The sequence below is a fragment of the Branchiostoma lanceolatum genome, chromosome 8 (assembly GCF_035083965.1).
Source record: "Branchiostoma lanceolatum isolate klBraLanc5 chromosome 8, klBraLanc5.hap2, whole genome shotgun sequence".
NCBI classification, from domain to species: Eukaryota; Metazoa; Chordata; class Leptocardii; order Amphioxiformes; family Branchiostomatidae; genus Branchiostoma; species Branchiostoma lanceolatum.
The window spans coordinates 4,128,069-4,146,760 of NC_089729.1; the positions used below are offsets into that span (position 1 = coordinate 4,128,069).

The 18,692-nt window shown below is 41.6% G+C and overlaps 2 protein-coding genes across 2 annotated transcripts; both read right to left on the bottom strand.

The window, feature by feature from the left end:
* Positions 1 to 873: 873 nt before the first annotated feature.
* On the bottom strand, positions 874 to 10,885 carry LOC136440010 (dynein intermediate chain 3, ciliary-like). The gene is made up of 16 exons (XM_066435747.1): positions 10,746 to 10,885; positions 9,739 to 9,972; positions 9,295 to 9,456; positions 8,602 to 8,720; positions 8,059 to 8,201; positions 7,454 to 7,707; positions 7,037 to 7,159; positions 6,580 to 6,705; positions 6,365 to 6,418; positions 5,966 to 6,009; positions 5,543 to 5,678; positions 5,257 to 5,403; positions 4,508 to 4,675; positions 2,621 to 2,713; positions 2,074 to 2,139; positions 874 to 1,850 (listed from the first exon to the last, which is right to left on the bottom strand). The coding sequence occupies exons 2-16, from the start codon at positions 9,919 to 9,921 to the stop codon at positions 1,827 to 1,829; spliced, it is 1,842 nt and encodes a 613-aa protein (XP_066291844.1). The 5' UTR covers positions 9,922 to 9,972; positions 10,746 to 10,885; the 3' UTR covers positions 874 to 1,826.
* Positions 10,886 to 11,852: 967 nt separating this feature from the next.
* LOC136439919 (HUWE1-associated protein modifying stress responses-like) lies at positions 11,853 to 17,262 on the bottom strand. The gene is made up of 4 exons (XM_066435584.1): positions 16,893 to 17,262; positions 14,459 to 14,530; positions 13,882 to 14,163; positions 11,853 to 13,466 (listed from the first exon to the last, which is right to left on the bottom strand). Exons 1-4 carry the CDS (start codon positions 17,080 to 17,082, stop codon positions 13,240 to 13,242), a joined length of 771 nt encoding a protein of 256 aa, XP_066291681.1. The 5' UTR covers positions 17,083 to 17,262; the 3' UTR covers positions 11,853 to 13,239.
* Positions 17,263 to 18,692: the final 1,430 nt, after the last annotated feature.

Here is an 18,692-nt window from a genome sequence, read left to right on the forward strand (position 1 = left end):
GCTGCCTCGGATACAATTTCCGAAGGCTACATGTCTTACCCTCGGAGATGAACCCCACCTTTAGACTCACTCTTATTGTCAAGCATACTGCTTATGCTAGGGTCACATATCCAAGCCGGGGCCCGACCGGGCTGTTTGAGAAAACAAAGAATAAAATATGCATATCAAGAATATACATAAAGTATGGCAAGGAATGATTTTTGAAAAGTTTTGTGTGTTTTGTCGTCTTTTATATCATGGTTTTCGTTTCCAGAAGCTGCCCGGCCGGGCCCCGGGTTGGAAATGTGACCCTAGCATTAACGCATTAACCGTTCTTATTCCTTTCACCTTCCACAATGTCATTACAGCCAAGAGTTTGCCTTCCTGTTGTTCTCTTTCTTTGCCAGAGTTTACCCATTTGCTTATAATTAGCAGTAAGATACAATTGGACCCAATTATCCGCACTCTCACACAATGATGAAGGAGAAGTCTGAATGGGCTTGGTAACTTAAACGCATTTGAGCTGTCGCCCAAATGATCCCTATTGTATACTTGTATATCAAAAAGGCGGTTTATATATATATTGGAGTCCCCTAGAATCAAGCCCCTTGAAGCGAAGATAACGTGGATGTGCCAGACATTCAGACTATCTACAAGATGCGAGTAGCCTGGTATGCACCCCATTGCAGCTCCGGTTCCCTAGCCCCCTCTTCCGATCGCTTGCCGAATATTCCACGGACCAGAGGAGCAAGAATAGAATGAATATCAGACCAAATGGAAGGGCCATGCCCCCTCCAACTGCTAGGAATATCCACCACTCACTCACTCACTCACTCACTCTCACTCACTGGTGTCTGTTTAAATTGTACCAAATCAATCAATAAAACACACTGATTCCTCAGAACAGTTTATTAAATCAGTTATGTACAACCCTGTTCACAGAATCTCACAGATATCAAATACAAAACTGAAATCTCACAACAATTCATCAGATAGAATAGTCTTTTTTTGGGGACACAAAATATTTCTGAAATAATGTTTCCTACTCTTACTTTGTATCTTATACAATTGTTGCAAAATAAAGTTATCATATAACAACAAGTGTGTGTGTGTGTGGGGGGGGGGGGGCAGTACTGTATTATACTGTATTATACAGTACTGAGTATACAATCTCCATAGAATTAATGTACATAGGGATTCATCTTTATTATGCTGTTGGTGACATTTTGGTATTGAACAGGATAAAAAAGCTGGCACTTGGAAATACATGCACCACAGAATTCAACCCACAAACGTTATAATTTCTATACAGATGTGTGAAGTAAAAACCAAAGCCACACCATATTTTATATTACACCAAGTCTAATGACTTATAAACTGTGAGACAGACTATTGATATATTCATGAGTCCTTAAGTAGAGAGAAGTCACTAGATGAGATAGTAGTTAGTCTGTTCAATAACTTTACATCATGGTTTCAGTTTCAGTTAAACTGCTGGTTGCTTTTGAGGCTTATCAAAGTTTGCAACCTAGTACATATTGTAGAAAGAGCAGACACAAACGTATACTGTACCATATATTCTTTGAAAAGTAAAGATGTCACAAAATCAGTTAAGACACTAATTTTTCTAGAGTTGCAATATATGCAATGTAAAGATGTACAACTATCAAGTTTCTACAACCTTGCACGCTTCAAAAAGTCAGCAAATATGTACAAAATATTAGAAACAGGTGCAGAAATGTGTGTCTTCAAGCGTTGTATAGCTTTCCTCTATCTAAGTCTCCAGATCAACTCTGAGCAGAACACAGCAGCACGGGTGGCTTTGGCTCCTCCATGTGTTGGTCTCTTCACTCTGTCGCATTGTCTGGGGTCTGAGGGAGGAAAAAACGGAATATTGTTTTGAGTCCTCATTTCTAGAGACTCTCTGTAGTCTGAAGAATCACCTCCCACAACCAAAGCATAGATTTTTTTTATCAAACATGTATAATGTGATCAACAAAATATTTGTCTGTATCCCCCCCTCTGATTCTTTAATGGTCTGTCCCTTCTGATTTTCCTTTTTTCTGGTGTAAGAATTTCTGTAGTAATCCTTACCCCTCCATCCTTCTCTGGGTGTCCATTCAGCTTCTCCTCCCCATCTTCCTCCATTATCACCTCACCCTGAAAACAACAACAAAAAATATTCACTTTTCTACAAAACAGAATGACGATAACGTCCATATTCCAGACTATCATAATTTGTTGTATTATTAGTAATATAGCCAGAGCAGCACCCCTCCGCATTATGTATTAGTTTATCCCATTCGCATATTAAGTAGCTCAGGCCTACGTAAGGATACCCAAGAACACAGACTTCCTCTTTCCACTCAACCTGAGGTCTGAGCAACACCATCTGTGCTACCCTCAACTAACCCTCTCTGATTAAAGTAGATCTAGAGAGCACATCTCAAGTCTACATCTATCATCAACCCTCAAGTTCAAGGAACACAACAAATTCTTTCCTTTAAAGGCCTCCTAAAACTCATGTCTGCTACAATGTCAATCTAGAACGCTTCCTTGCCACTTGAAAAGTTTAAAAAGTGCATACACTATTGGAAACTCTACGGTACTACTACTATTTGCTTGATACCATAGCCCATACCTGTAGTTCATTCTCCTTCTTCAGGGCTTCGTTCCTCTTGGCCTCCTTTGCAGCTCTGTCCTTCTTCTCTGCCTCGATGGCTTCATAGAATTCCTGTAGGAACACAGATCCATCAAAGACATGTAAGTGTCAACATCTTCTGGAGCTTTCTTATTGAATGAATGAATGAAAGATCTTTATTGCACGTTTATGCTCTGATGAGCTAAGTACAGGGCATGATGACAAGTAGAAATATAGTTACAGTGATAACGAAATTTGTGATATCTAACTACATCTAAATACTAATTAATACCGCTATGTACATGTTCAATTTCTTCTCGCTTCTTAAGGCAATTGTAGATGTATGAGCATACAGGGTTTATGAGATATGGCTTGTCTAGTTTCATAAGGAATTCAAATTTTTCTAAGCTATCTAAATAGCGAAAACTAGGAAACTTATTTTGTATACAATTAAAGAGGATATTCCTTTCATAGTTGCATAGTGTACAATCAACAACAAAATGACTTATTGTGTATAGTCCTCTCACAGTAACACAAGCTTTGATGAAAGGCTCAGATCTTGAAGCTGTTCCTTATGTTTGACAGTGAACTCTGACATCATCTTGTCTCATCCTGTTATCTTTGGTCCATAGCTCTTTTCAAGATTCCTCCAGATGCTTTGGTTCTCATCACTTTCTTCAACATATGTTGACCACATTTTAAAAGTGAGGGTTAATAGATTTTCTCCTCACATTTTCTGCATCTGTTGTTTTTCTGTGTAACCTCCATTAACATTAATCCGCCGGGTTACATAAATCCACCTCTTTGAAAAACAGCATGTTTTAGAGATCTCTAGTGCAGCACCCCCCAGGTATGCATAGTTTAGATATACAGGAGCACATTATACTGGAGGACATTGGGTTCGAGATCTATTTGGACGTATATTTTTAGGATGGCAGAATTAGGTACCCTGGTGGAATTATGTTAGTAAATGTTACCTCAGCTCATTCCACTTGACTACATATTACACTTGAGTGTAAATAGATTTTCTCTTCACATTTTCTGCATCTGTTGTTTTTCTGTGTACCTCAGCCCTTCCCTCCTGAATCTCCCATCCCATCTCACCTTCTCAGCCCTTCCCTCCTGAATCTCCCATCCCATCCCACCTTCTCAGCCCTTCCCTCCTGAATCTCCCATCCCATCTCACCTTCTCAGCCCTTCCCTCCTGAATCTCCCATCCCATCTCACCTTCTCAGCCCTTCCCTCCTGAATCTCCCATCCCATCTCACCTTCTCAGCCCTTCCCTCCTGAATCTCCCATCCCATCTCACCTTCTCAGCCCTTCCCTACTGAATCTCCCATCCCATCTCACCTTCTCAGCCCTTCCCTCCTGAATCTCCCATCCCATCTCACCTTCTCAGCCCTTCCCTCCTGAATCTCCCATCCCATCTCACCTTCTCAGCCCTTCCCTCCTGAATCTCCCATCCCATCTCACCTTCTCAGCCCTTCCCTCCTGAATCTCCCATCCCATCCCACCTTCTCAGCCCTTCCCTCCTGAATCTCCCATCCCATCTCACCTTCTCAGCCCTTCCCTCCTGAATCTCCCATCCCATCCCACCTTCTCAGCCCTTCCCTCCTGAATCTCCCATCCCATCTCACCTTCTCAGCCCTTCCCTCCTGAATCTCCCATCCCATCTCACCTTCTCAGCCCTTCCCTCCTGAATCTCCCTTGCATCCCATCTCACCTTCTCAGCCCTTCCCTCCTGAATCTCCCATCCCATCGCACCTTCTCAGTCCTTCCCTCCTGAATCTCCCATCCCATCTCACCCTCTCAGCCCTTCCCTCCTGAATCTCCCATCCCATCTCACCTTCTCAGTCCTTCCCTCCTGAATCTCCCATCCCATCTCACCTTCTCAGCGCGTGCCACGAGGTCCTCCTCCTCCTCATCGCCCTCCTTCTCCCGCTCCGCGTCCTCGCCCCCGCCGCCGCCCTGCTCGCTCTTACTGCGCTCCTTCAGCCTCATCTCTCGGTGGCGCGACTCCAGGATCTTCTCACGCTTGGTCTCGCGCTCAAACATCTGTGGGACAACACAGGAGGTTAGCACTAGGTCTAGTTATTTCTCTTTGACCTACCTATCTTCTGTACTCTTACATGTATGTTTATGTATCATTCTAGCAGACTTAACAGCAGTTTCCCAATATTCCCTTTCCAAAAAAAAAATGAGGACATTGTACTAAAATTGGAATGACACAACACAAGAAATTATACCAAATTAAGTTGCTCTGGGTGTAAAAAGTCCGAATGGAGACCACAACTCCTTGAATAGTTTCACCAGTTCGGTAAATCACTGAACAAAAAGACTGTTTTTACACAACCAAGAGATTCATTCCACCTATGTTTCGGTGACCATCTGTCACCTTCTTCAAGGCAATTCTGACTGGTTCACATAGCAATGCAGCACAGGTGTTGCTGCTTATACATAATGAGATGCATTCCCAAATGCAAAAAATTTTACATATGTACAATCACAGGAGATGACATCACTATGTGGTCCCAAACGTACAGAAGTGTAACACATACACAACTATCGATAAAAAAACAATGCAACGATTGAGGCTACAGCTGTTGTGTGAGTTTATTTGTGACATTTGAACTCACCGCTGTAACCAGGACTTTCTCGTTACGCGGCATGACACACAGTCCGTCCGAGAGCTCCAGCAGCGTGGTCGTACCACTGTGAGAGCCGCACGCCAGCCAGCGCCCGTTGTCCTGGACGCGTACGCTGTGCAGGGCTTCATCGCACACCTGGAGGAACGAGAACACATGTATCAGGTGTCTGGAGCTCACCTGTTTCAATTGTGCCCTATGAAAGCAATACACTGATACTGTATCGTAAAAATTACAATTAACTAGCAGGACAGCAGTTTGGTGGACATGGCTGTACCTGGAGACTAAGGGTGGGCTCCTTCTGCTTGAAGAGGTAGTCCCAGACGTCTAAGGTGCCGTCCATCTTGGTAGTGAAGAACACGGCGGGGCGGACGGGGCTCCAACACCCGTCAGTCAGGTACGACGTGTGGTATCTGGGGGGAGAGAGTGAGCCATGAGCTGGTGCTGAAAGACTTTACATATGGTGAGGTACAATAGAATGCAAATGTATCCAATTAAACTATTTAAACTAAAACTCTAAAACTAAACCAGATGCTATGAGATTCAGTTTAATCTATCATATTTTGCATACCATTCCCTTGCACATTTTTGTACCTCATCTGTACATACACCATACTAATGAACTGAGTAGGGAAAAATGCCTTTTAGTACCACAAACTGCTTTAGCTGTACAATAAACATGTAGCTTCCCACGACTTACTTGGTCCACATGATAGATGATTCTCTGATGTCCTCAGACCAGATCTGAAGGGGAAAGACAACGATGTTAGCAACAGACATTTCTGCACCATTCAATCATTCCTCTCACAGTAAAACAAATCTATGAAACACACGTGCTACTAACAGCATGCGACCTACTATATGTTGTATGTTGTAGCAATTGTATATTGTTGTATCATAAACATGTAATGATATATGTTGATAGAGTTATTAGGACTCAAATGACTGTGTATCTCTGTTATATTGTACCTGACCCTTACCTAGTACCTCTTCCCTCATGACCTCAATGAAAAGCGGCCTGTGTGCCGATTTGAGCTTATCATGAATAAACAAAGGTTCAAACAAACTAACAAACAAAAACAAACATGGCCCCACTTACCCTTGCAGTCCAGTCTCCAACTGTCAGGAAGTTCTTAGGGAAGAACGGGTTTCTCTGTGAATGAAAGAAGAAAAAAAAGTATGTCAATTAGACTCAAACTGTTGAACTGTGATCAAAGATGGCAGAAATCTGTTCAAGCCACAATTGTGACTCTTAGCTCACGACGTTTTGTACAGATACACATGTATCAGCATACAATAAGGCCTGTTGCTAACCTGTAGTGCATAGATGGGCCCGTGGTGACCGGTGTACAGGGCTACGATCTTGTCTGCCGGAGTCTTGGCCTTCCTGTTACAGTTCACCACAGAACCCTGCTCCGTACCGACCATGAACTTGGTGGGCTGAAATAACAAACACGAAGCATGGAATTAATCTATCAAAGCAGGGCATGTTATTTCGTTGATTTTTGATACTACGACTGAACAGCCTGGACCTCATATCAGAATAGTTCATAGCATGGATTTCAGCACCAAGGACATGCATGCCTGCAGATTTCTCAAAATTGTGTTGCAAACTTTAACATGATAACAAAAGCATTTTTGAATCTCAAAACTTTGTCGTCTCTGTTAATCCATTATGATATAACATTAGCAATACCCAGGAGAGGTTTAAATCTCATCCATGTTAACTTTCACTCTTATATAAGTCAAAGACTCTGAGTGGATTTCGTACCATGGTGGGTTCATACTCCAGTGAGATGGCACCCAGTGCGTTGTCAATGTTCATCTTCTTGGTGGGATCCAAGATCAGCTTCTCTGTGGGCTCACCCAGCTTACGGGTGTCCCACCACAGGACCTGGGACCAGAGGGAAAATCTCAGTATCATTACACTCAGGGAAAACAAAGAAACATTGAATATTACAAAACAACAGAGAATATTTTGGTGTTGCTTCTATTCAGCTGGTACAAGGAACACTCATTCAAGCAATTGCTAAAGAGTGAGAAAAAGCTGAAATAGTACAAAATTGAGTTATTTAAGACCAGTAAAGTTAAAAACCTCAAAAAGACATGTGGACACAGAAATATCTTTTCAAACATGCTTAGTTGAAAAATCCCCTGAAAAGCTCCAGTGAATCCTGTCAGCTCCTACCTGCCCATCAGTCGAGGCTGTGAAACACTCCGTGCCGGTCTTGGACTGTAACCAGATGACCTTGTACACGGGGTCGCGGTGAGAATGTTCCACCAACGACAGCTCCACGGGCTGGCTGCCCTTCCGCGTGTCCCAGTACGCGATCTGGCCGTTGTAGCAGCCGCCCATGAGGATGTGAGAGTCCTTAGGGTTGTACTCCAGGCACACCAGAGGGGAGACAGGCTTCAGGGTCATCTCTGGCTTGTTGGGGTTCTCTGTGGGAGGGGGGCAGAGGGAGAAATATTAAAATTTGTATGTCAGTAAAGGTAACCATAATTGCCTAATGTATGTGAGTGAAACCACATTGAAAATGATCTTATATGTTACCATGTTTCTATTCATCATCGGTAACAAATATATTCAAAATGATAAATGACTGGTACAAGAAAATGTTGTTGAAAAGCGGCCGGACAAGTATTTTGAAGGAAAATAAAGGCCTTGACTTGACTTGAAATGAATCTAATTATATTGTCGACAAAAAAACTTCACAGTCTGTAATACCAGAGAAATTAGACCTGGCTTATTCAACTAGACATGGCCAGCACAACCAATGACAGTCGACGTACCAACGTCCCAGATGTAAGAGTCCAGGCTGGTGTCAGGAGACGACCGCTGGAACTCCAGGTTGGAGTACGCCACCGCCAACTTCTTAGCACCGTCTGGGTACCAGGACAGGTGGGTCGCTGTGCGCTTGATCTCGTTCGGATCTCTGGAATATGAGAATATGATACATTAGTTGTGAATGACTCAGTTGGTAACATAGTATGACATTAGTAAACCTTACCTGCACACAATCATCATTACTTTCACAAAGAAGGTTATGTTTTGGGTAGCATTTGTATGTGTGTGTGTGGATCATTAGCAGTATAACTCGACAAGGCCTGGATGGATTACATTGATATTTGGTATGTGGATAGGGCTTGATGAGACCTGGAAATGATTAGATTTTAGGGCCCCTAGCAACTTGTTACAATACTGCAGTGGAACTTCCTGTTTTGACATCTTGTGTATGCCATGGTCTTGAGTTTTGAGTGGTAGATAGCTCTTGTTATGAATAAACTTATTATATTAGATAGTTCTGATCATCTGAGGAAGCTAAAAGTTTTTACCTGAAGACATTGATGGTTTTAGCGGATGACGGCTCCTCTGCGGACTCCTGTGTCGTGTCGTTAAAGTATTCCTCGTAGATGTCAATGGCGTTGTTTTGCCTGATGCAGTGTTCCATCACCTGTTATATAATGATAAAGACACATAACTTTAGTCACAGGTCAGTTAAACTACTTGGAAGCCACTGTGATTCTGATATGATGTTGAAATTACCGACAAGTTCTAGCATTGATTCAGCCTATCAGTTTAAATCTTATAACCTAATTTCTGTTCTTTTTTCTGTGAGGACTCTGTGAGTTTTGCAGTTCACTTATTAAGAATTAGTAATGTATTTTACTGGAGTATAAGAATCTCAAATATCCTCAAAACCAAGGCAACTGACTTATAATATACAATGTGGGAGCCTCTACGGACTATGTACAATATTGGACACTCTATATTTAAGTGTTAACTCATGTAACCAGTTGTATTAAGGACTTCACACAACACGGAGGGTACTCACACTGCCCAGCTGAACCGCAAAATGTCCTCAAATCCAAGCAACTGACTTTTTTTTTTTTTAATCTATGCTAATAGCCATAACCTCAGTGTAAGCCTCCACAATTTATATACAATATGGGAGCCCCTATGTCTCAGTGTAAACTCCTGTGAACACCTGTACTAATTATATATAAGAAAGACTTCAGGGTACTCACACTGCCCAGCTGCAGGATGGTGTTGACGTACATCTCGTCCTTCTCCACCTTCTTACGGTATCGGATGGTCTGTTCCACTTCCTGTGCGTTCACGTCCTTGGGCCAGCCGCCCTCCACGTGGTTCACGCCGCGACTCTCCGACTCAAAACGTTCAGTATTCACCTGCGGGCATGGAGAACAGAATGATGAATTTGGGAGACATTCAGATTAATAGCCATAGATAGGAAGTGTTTTAAGGTTTGAAGCTACACAAAAGTGGAAACAAGAATTGCTGTAATCTCCAAGTCCAAGCAGATCTATCGGTGGCAAGGCAGTATCTAAAGGCCCAACCAGTAGTCTGTAGTTTTTAGTGTTGGATACTGCCTTGCCACTGATAGTGATAGATCTGCTTGGAGATTGAATTTTCTGTAGATATGGTATTACTATTTGAGCTGTTCTACCGACCTCATGTTCTGACATCTCCTGTGCACACTGTATCCCAGAGTCACAAGGGTCCTTCTCGATGAAGTCGTGGACTAGCTTGTCGTCCGGCGCCAGGTCAACGTGCAACTCGGCGGGGCGGTCCGAGAAGTTGCACTGCCGGCCGAACTCGAGCCTCTTCTTGGTGTAGACGTACACGATCTCCATGGCTGGGTCTGTGCCGGGCTAGACTGGGAGGGAGAAGATTCTACGCTACACCTGTGGCAACATACAGGAGTAGAGCATGAGTGGTGATGGTACAAAAATATAAGCCTTGGTCTCTCGTAAGGTTAGAAGAACACTATAAAAACAATGTGGCACAACTTAGTCTGTGTTAATGATATCTGGATGTATTTGGAACACACAAATAAGTCTGTTAACTGTCAGGCTCTGTTTTTACTTTTGATTGGATACCACAGAGCATCTTGAGTATCTATTTATTTTGTCTTTGATTTGGCCTTTATTTCAATACTGTTGCTTTTAGAAAAGTTTGTTTAACTGTCCCCCTGATTAAGGCTACCCTTGACAAAATTCTTTTAACTTTAAATTAAAACGAGTGGAAGTGGACGTTTTGTCAGTCGTGGTGATCAATGAAATAGTCTATAAACGAGTATAAATTCATTTGAGCACAAAACAGTTTCCGAGAATGACAGTGTGATGATTACTTTCATGAACTCACGCAAGCAAGGATCAAATACACAATGTTTTCCCATACGTCTGGGCATCAGAATTCACGTTTGACTCCCCAACATCGCCCTAAATGCACAAAACTGGCTCTTTTTTAAACCAAACATGATTGTCAGTGCATGACGTTGCTAATTTTTGACTACGACTGATGATTCCTTGTTGTCAAGAAACATGATAGTTGTTTCTAGGTCAGGGAAGGGAGGGGGGCCTTGGCGATCTGACGACTGAAAACGACTGTTTTCTCTCGTTTGACAACAGCAATGCGGTCTATTTTGCCACAATGTTGAAAAGAACACGGAACCTACCGATTTCAGTGGCAGCGCGTCTCGTTTGGTACAGCCCTGTCGCTAAAAACTCGTTTTAAATCCTCCTCTACGTTCAGAAGTTCTTGGTATTGTGCTTAGAGATCCAAGATGGCGCCTTCTCCTTGGAACCACAATGTTGGGGTTGCTACGCGACGGCTCGGACCTGCTATAGCGACATCTAGTAAACTGCGTTCAAACTGCAGCTCAAATCTTGTTTCATAACGGTGACGTACTTCCAAATTCAGTCATTTGAAGCTGTACATTCTTCCTCCAGTTGACGCATTAGAATACCATTCAACTTTATACTGTAAGCATAGATACGTTTTAAGACCAGGGGTGCTTTTCAGAATTTTGTTGGTAATAATATTTGTCCAGATTCAAAATATCAAATTAAGGTCAAACAATGTCCTTGGGTCAAATGCAGCATCTGCCAGGTACAAATTTTCCTTTGCTTGAAGTCTTCACAATGTACATCTAATAAGACTATCCCACTCTATAATGCTACACACACACATTTATTCATTCCAGAGCCCTACATTACGAGTAGCCAATTTTTTGTGTGCATTTTGAACATGTTTCACTGCCTGCTTTATCTATCAAAAAACCTATTATAGCTCCATAGTCTCTTCTGTCCCCTGCTCAAATTCTCTATTTGCAGATAGAAAGGAAAAAAAAGAAAAGTGATCTCGAACCAGTTTAGCTCAAATGAACTCAATGAACAGATGAACTAATCTTCCACTGATCGTGACAGGAAGACAGACGCTATGTACGGTATTTACAGGTTCATTGTACTGGGGAAATTCCCCTAGCTCTTTTCGACAAGCACAATGAACAGTGGACCACGGCTTAACGTCCTGTTCTAAGGACTGCGACCCTTTCCAGTAGCGTGCATGTCGAACCCGGGACTTCTAGTTCCAGAGGCAAGATCGCTATTAAACCACTGGACTACGCATGCTACCTATTTGCAGATAGGACAGAAGAGACTCTGGGGCTATAATAGGCTTGGATACATATCAACCATGAATCATTCCAAACTGATGGAACTATGAACAAGTTCCATTAGTTTGTTATTCGTTATATATCCAATCACACAAGCAGATCCCACGATGCCTTTATTCACAGTTGACTTTTATTTCTTGGTGGGAGGTTAGGAAGTGTTCCATATTCTCTGTACACATTTCACTTTGATATCACACAGACCCATTGTTAATTCACAACGTTCACTTCCAACTCTCTTTTTACTTTGCATGCTGGAATTTGTTTTGTCAGCGGGTCTGTACTTCAATTTTGTACTTTCAACGGTTGCGAGGGGTTTCGCTTGCAGGTCATATTTTGCTTGTTTGCTAGGAACCCAGATACTTTATCAATTACCATGTATTTATTGTTATTGTACCTTTTGGGGTCTTCTATATAGAAACTTGCTATGTTCATAACCAAACCAACAAATCAGAACAAAAATATCCAAGAAACAAAATACAGGTAGGGAAGACTTTTGACAATCAAATCCATGCTTCAAAGTGACATCTACACTATTTTTGCTGAACAGTGAAACAATGAACAAATGCGTTAGGAGGAACAACAATTTAACAAAGTAAGGAAACTGCTTTCTCATACTTTATTGCTTGAGGCAGCAACCAGCATGCTTATACAACAGAATTTACATGTAACATACTTCCTTCAAATGGAAGTATATGCATGCACTTTGATATAAATAATCATGTTAATAATAACTCTATATGTACACGTCTCCATTGCAATGTCACTGATAGAGTACACATATAGCTCTTTTGCAACCTGCTGAACAGATATGTTGCTCATACTTATAAGGCAAGTAGCACAGAGAAAAATAAAGTATAAACAAAAGACTGGAAGCTTGTACAGATGTACCATAACCAATGACTAACAGGAGGGGTGCTTGTCCTTTCCGTACGTTACTGACAGCAAATAAGAATTTACCATTTTCAGAAACAGAGTTGTATCAATAAATTGAGAGAGCTTGAGCTTTTTTTGTTGAAGTTTATGGCAGTGATTAAGTAATTAATACTTGCACCTACAGACTTTAAGAGCTGTTCTCTATAAGGCAAGCAGTTTGTCCAGTCCTTACTGGGATATGTATGGTCACAATGCACAGTCATATGGCCAGCTAAATGGAACATTCATTGATGACTATTGCTAGATTTTCCTTTTTTGCTTCCAGCATGGAATACAACAAAGGAAGTAATCAAGTCAGCAACAAGGCTCCTCATTGGTTATGGTACATCAAACATGCTGCCACCAGCTAATCAGCAGCTCTTTGAGTGACACAGCAGATTTATTCTACCTGGGTGATTCAACACCCACTCACATGTCTCTACACTGGTGTATACACTGTACATTAACATTAGCATGGGAAGCATTGAGCTGAGATGACTTTAGGAATAGCTGCTACAAGCTAGAGCGGACAGACTTGCTAGTAGCATTGCCACTCTGGAGGTTGCACGAGAGCGCAGGTCCTTCATAGGTGTCGACTTCTCTTGTGAACGGGAGAGTCTCCGAGGATGTCGTTCCCAGAGGACCGTTTTCGCCCATTGGGAGAGTTGCTGTCCATGTGATTGGCAAACTCCTCACTTATAAATGCGTGCAGTTCTCCTAGGTTCCGTCTACGGCTGGGGGTGCTGTGCATGTTATGGGAGGGAGATGTTTGGGTGCGAAGTCCGAAACTGGCCATGGCTCCATTCAGCCCTGCAAGTACACAGGGAGAAGAACACAAAAACATTTCAAAAAGGTGTACATTCTGACACAACTGGTGACTAACAAGCACAAAGAAAACACAGTTTACACATGACATGCAAAACAAGTGCCTTGAGAAAGATGAATAACAGACGATAGCTGCAAAGCAGAGATGTAGACCTAATACCAAGGCTTGACATCCATTTTTTTTGTCTCCTACAATAGAAAATCTAAGGGAAGTTGTAAGCAATTTTTCCTGCCCTCCTACAACACAAGCTTTAGTATGCTTGTTCATAATACAAACTTACCAAGCCTGAATCTTTTTAACCCTGAAAAAGTTCCAGTTGTCTATATTGCTACCTACAATCTAAAACAAATTTATGCAAATTGTAGGTGGGAATTTGAGCGGTGTATCCATGTCTCTCACCTTGTAAGGCTATGGCATCCTTAAATGGCTGTAAATCTATTTCTGACTGATGTGAAGGTGCGTATTCCTGGCTGCCGAGGCGAGGACTATCCCGTGTGCTGCGTGGAGGGCTGCGAGACCCAGTCCGTGATGGCACAGTCTTTCCACACAGAAAGGCTAGCAGTTCTTCCCTGCGGATGTGGCGGCGCCGTTTCTTGGCCCAGGCAACAACGTCCCGTGTCCGTCGCTGGTATCCACACTGAATGCCAAAGTCCTCGGACCGCTTATTGGCATCTATGCTATCTGTAACACCCATTTGTGGTGGGACAAAGGTTAGAACTGCGCAAACAGAACTCCAGTCTAAATATCTTTATACTTATGTGAAACAAGAATGTACTAGAACATGGAAACAAATTGAAATGTGTTACAAAAGAAAAACAATTTCAAACCTATCAACTTAGGTACAATGGATCCAAATTGAGTCACTTGTACACAAGTGCGAGTACACATGACTCACACTACATGTCCAAAGTCAAAAGCCAAAAACAAAATTCAACAAGAAAAACTTTATTCCAGCTGCTGTGTAGATAACGCATACCTTTGTACAGGAGGGTGACAGCCTGGGCTGCATTCTGGAACACCTGCCACACATGGGAGCCCTGCCCACGATCTGAGGGAACAAACAACAAACCATGTCAGGGCCACCTTACATCAACCATATAATTTCAAAAGACATGCCTACCCTCTGGCACATAATACACAGTGTCACCAGTTTGTCAAAAACAGTATGATTAATTCTTCATGGTGCAAAATACATCATACAATACTACACCACCCCCACCCCCAAATCTTGTTCATTTTTGCATTTTCACTAACTTAATGAACTGACTTGTTAACATTTTTATGTGCCATAGTTTGTTTGGTTCTGTCAAATATCATAGAGAGCTGCAATAATCAATTATCACTTGTTTATCCATTGCAAGATCTTTACAGATGGTCATTGAAAAAAGCAATAGTATCCATGCACAGACTAAGTCACTAAGGTTGTGACTGATTGCTTTGATTATAGCATTTTTTTAACCTCCTTGATTATAACAACCTACAACCTGCTATGTAGCATTTTGGCAATGTTCTTTTTTTCCTGACAAAATCTACCATCATTCAATTGTATCCACTAATATACGGTATCAGGACAACTCGGCCCATTTCCAACTCGGCCCATCGCAAATCTGGTCAACTCGGCCCATCGCGGTGGTCAACTCGGCCCATTGCCGAGGTCAACTCGGCCCATAGCCAAATTTCCACAAAAAAACAAACAAAAAAAACACTCACCTTCTAAACCACAACCTCATGACTGCAATTTTTAATGTTTACCCGCCGTGTCATGGGTAGTAACATACATGTACATGTTAAGTAACAATGTCTCCTTGCGTAATTGTTAGACAACTTCGACTTGTTGAAGTTTTTGGAGCTCCATACCGCTGGTGCTTTTGATAATGATAGGCAATCAACATAATTTTCATAGAGACCATGTTTTTTGTCAGAAAACTTCGAACTGTTGACTTAATTTGAGGTTTTTGGAGACCCATACCACCGTCGCTTATAGGCAATCAACTTGATCAAGGACATCATATAGTCCTTGACTTGATTTAATACAGACCACGTCTTTTTGACAGAAAACTTCAAACTACGTTGACTTGTGGTTTTTGGGCCGAGTTGACTAGGGAGATGGGCCGAGTTGACTAGGGAGATGGGCCGAGTTGACTAGGGAAATGGGCCGAGTTGACTGGGCCGAGTTGGTAATGGGCCGAGTCGTCCGACATTCCTAATATACATGCATGAAGGATGTCTACAAGAACACGACTAGCTGAGGACAACAATATGTCATGCTTTGAAAGAATGATGTTCTAATGACCTTTAAAAAGTGTTATCTAAACTAATTATAGCCAAATAACACTTATCTACCAAGTAAAAGGGTAAGTTAGTTTCAAGCATACCTATTAGTATTAGTGTTGAAAAAACAGATCAATACATCCAGCTTTCTGTGTGGTACCCTACATGTATGTTTATGTTGTAAATGTGTTACACAACATCTTGTTAAATATCAACCCATAAACAGATGGCTGTGGTGATGTTATCTTTGGACAGAACAAGTTGGAACTTGATGGTAGAATGTAATGGTAAAGGTAAGATCTAGAAAGATAAAAGCTACTTTATATTTGTACCAATAATACGTAAGAAAATGTTTTGGGACAGTCTACCTTAGACAAATGCTACCAAACTATAGAGCAGTTTGTCTATAATTATTAATCACAGCTTCCATACCAATAGTCTTCTATCGTATAACATGCTACAGTCTTTTTACCCACAAAATGCATGTCTTTATTTCCAGTACCATCTGCCTACTTTTCCTTCATTCTACAACACTCTACTGTAGACACTACAGATAACACGTTATCATGTCACAGCAGTATCAGGTTGTGTAATTTACACTCAAAATTCCAGAAATGTTTGAACTGTAAGTCATGTCAAGATTTGAAGGTGTATAGTAGCATTGATTATTATTCTGATCTCATTAAGTTTTCATATAAAAACTCATATAATTGCTGAGCCTGCTACAAATACAAAGAGTTAGTCTGTTTCATTATCAATTTACCGCAGACTTGTGTTCAAAAATATGCTGTTATGTGTATGTGTTGGGGGGGGGGGGGTAAATTATCTGGGAATGAAAAAGGGGGTTGCCTTTCTCTTGCAATCCTGGCCGAAATCACAAGGAAACTGCACACTAAAATTTCAACTAACATTAGGTGACTTATGTTACGCAGAAATCCGATAACAAAGAAGCAGACGATATGTCATAATGGTGGCCAGCTGCGGCGGCTGATAGACTACACTGCGCTGTAAAAAACACAACTACAGCTTGTCTTCAGCTAGTCGGCGCCCCTGTCCGGGACATATTCACTCTGCGACCGAATATTCTTGCCGTAAAAGAATACCGGTACATATGGAGGTTTCTTTCTCCAGTAACTTGCCTTTGTAGAGTTGTGCTACGGCCGTGGCGGAGTTTTGGAAGGAGAGCCATAGCTTCTGCGCCACGTCCTCCCTCTCCCCCGCTAGCCGTTCCTCCATGTTCCCCTCACCCTCCACTTCCTCCACGCACTGCTGCTCGAATTGGTTCCAGCTGCGCAGCCAGTCGCTGCAGTCCTCCCCACCGTCTGCCATTACGTACACTTCTGCGTGTATCTGGCAGGTTTTGGTGGGCTTACGGAGGGATAGCTTGGCTAAAATTGGGTGAAAAAGTCGGCCAGAGACAAGAGCAACCTGAACTGGAAAACGTCTTCTCGTTCTTCTTTGCTGACGCTCGCTCTAGGAACTGTGGGATAGCAAACACGCCCCTGATTACCCAATCCGGCGCTGTACGTGCGACAGAAGGTTAAAGTTCAGCACCACAACTGTTTCGTCACTGAAAAAAACAAACATTCAAGCAATTTTTGCCTGGCTTTCATGACTTCTTTCATAAGTTTTTAATTTCTGGAACGTAATCCTATCCCTCTAGTGTTTTGCCTATTACATTAGTGTTGTGGTGATAATCTAAATGTATGAGGCAGGTGGATATTTGTGCCCTAAACCTTACAGCTGTCATGGCTGTAGCTTACAGGACAAACCTTCAGTAGCTTAAACAGTGTTACTTATATTAATCAAGGCGGGCTTACAACCTCCTAGCTCTAATCTAACAAGACAATTTAATCAAAATGATGTTTGACTTTTGAACTTCATATCATAACTTTGAACTGTTTACATCATGTTGAGTAGAATAGATATTCTGCCAGGTAGGAACTCTGGTTCCAGTTTAGGCCGCTCTTGTTGTGTTAATAGGTAACTAATGTTAACAGCCGGAGTGAACTCCATTTTACTCTTGTTTGTAGCTAATCAAAGTGCTGCAAGGTCCAGAATCTAACATGTTTAAAAAAACAAACAGTGCCAAGTACTAGTACACATGTACTAGTATATCTTCGATTGGCTTAAATTACATGTGTACTTCAGGTGATTTATCTTATCTTTCCCTGTGCTGTCCCCCGACTTCAGTCTGTCTGGCACCTTATTGTTTAACTATCACCTGAGTTCATTGTGTACTTTGTGTCTAACAATGGCCATTGTAAGTATTCAAATGATAGAGACACTGAGTGTATTCTGTTACAGGTTAGATGCTAGTAGCCAAAATTTTACTGACAGACAAAATTAAATTTCGATAGCCTTCAAAAATGTAAAAGTGAAAAAAACAACTTACAATGACACCATGATGACACTATCAAGTATCTTTTAATAAAAGGTTCCTATGCTCAGATTTTTGACAAATCAGAAGTCAGTAGTTACCAAGTGTTACCTTTCACTGTCCAAGGTAAGTGTTACTACACCCACTTATTATGCATCTCACACTGGGGCATAATACTGGTAATGTCTTTAATATAACAGTTTTACCACAAGAAGATCAATGTGCAAAACTCATTACATAATGATTCCTTTCTATGACGTTTTTTTCCTCTTGTTTAATGGCACATTTTCCTGCTGTTTTTGTAGCAAGATACAATTTTCCATGCCCATCAATATTTCAAAATCATGATATGTAAAAACAAATTGGCTAAGACTGTTTTCTTCTCATACATGTAGTAATAAATGTATGCCCAGCTTTTATATGGATATAAAATCTAAGACTACAGTAACAGGATGCAGTTCTCATTTTATAATTTCATTGGTACGAGCGCACACACACACACACACACACACACTGTGACACACACACACTGTGACACACACACACACACACACACACA

Excerpts from the sequence above, each read along its gene's own strand:
- LOC136440010 (XM_066435747.1), bottom strand. The coding sequence starts at position 9,921 with ATGGAGATCGTGTACGTCTACACCAAGAAGAGGCTCGAGTTCGGCCGG. Across the intron at positions 2,140-2,620 it reads AGAAGGAGAATGAACTACAG|GGTGAGGTGATAATGGAGGA; the intron begins GTATGGGCTATG and ends TGTTGTTTTCAG. Across the intron at positions 1,851-2,073 it reads ACCCAGAGAAGGATGGAGGG|ACCCCAGACAATGCGACAGA; the intron begins GTAAGGATTACT and ends TTCCTCCCTCAG.
- LOC136439919 (XM_066435584.1), bottom strand. The coding sequence starts at position 17,082 with ATGGCAGACGGTGGGGAGGACTGCAGCGACTGGCTGCGCAGCTGGAAC. Across the intron at positions 14,531-16,892 it reads CGTAGCACAACTCTACAAAG|ATCGTGGGCAGGGCTCCCAT; the intron begins GCAAGTTACTGG and ends TTGTTCCCTCAG. Across the intron at positions 14,164-14,458 it reads TGTCACCCTCCTGTACAAAG|ATAGCATAGATGCCAATAAG; the intron begins GTATGCGTTATC and ends TGGGTGTTACAG.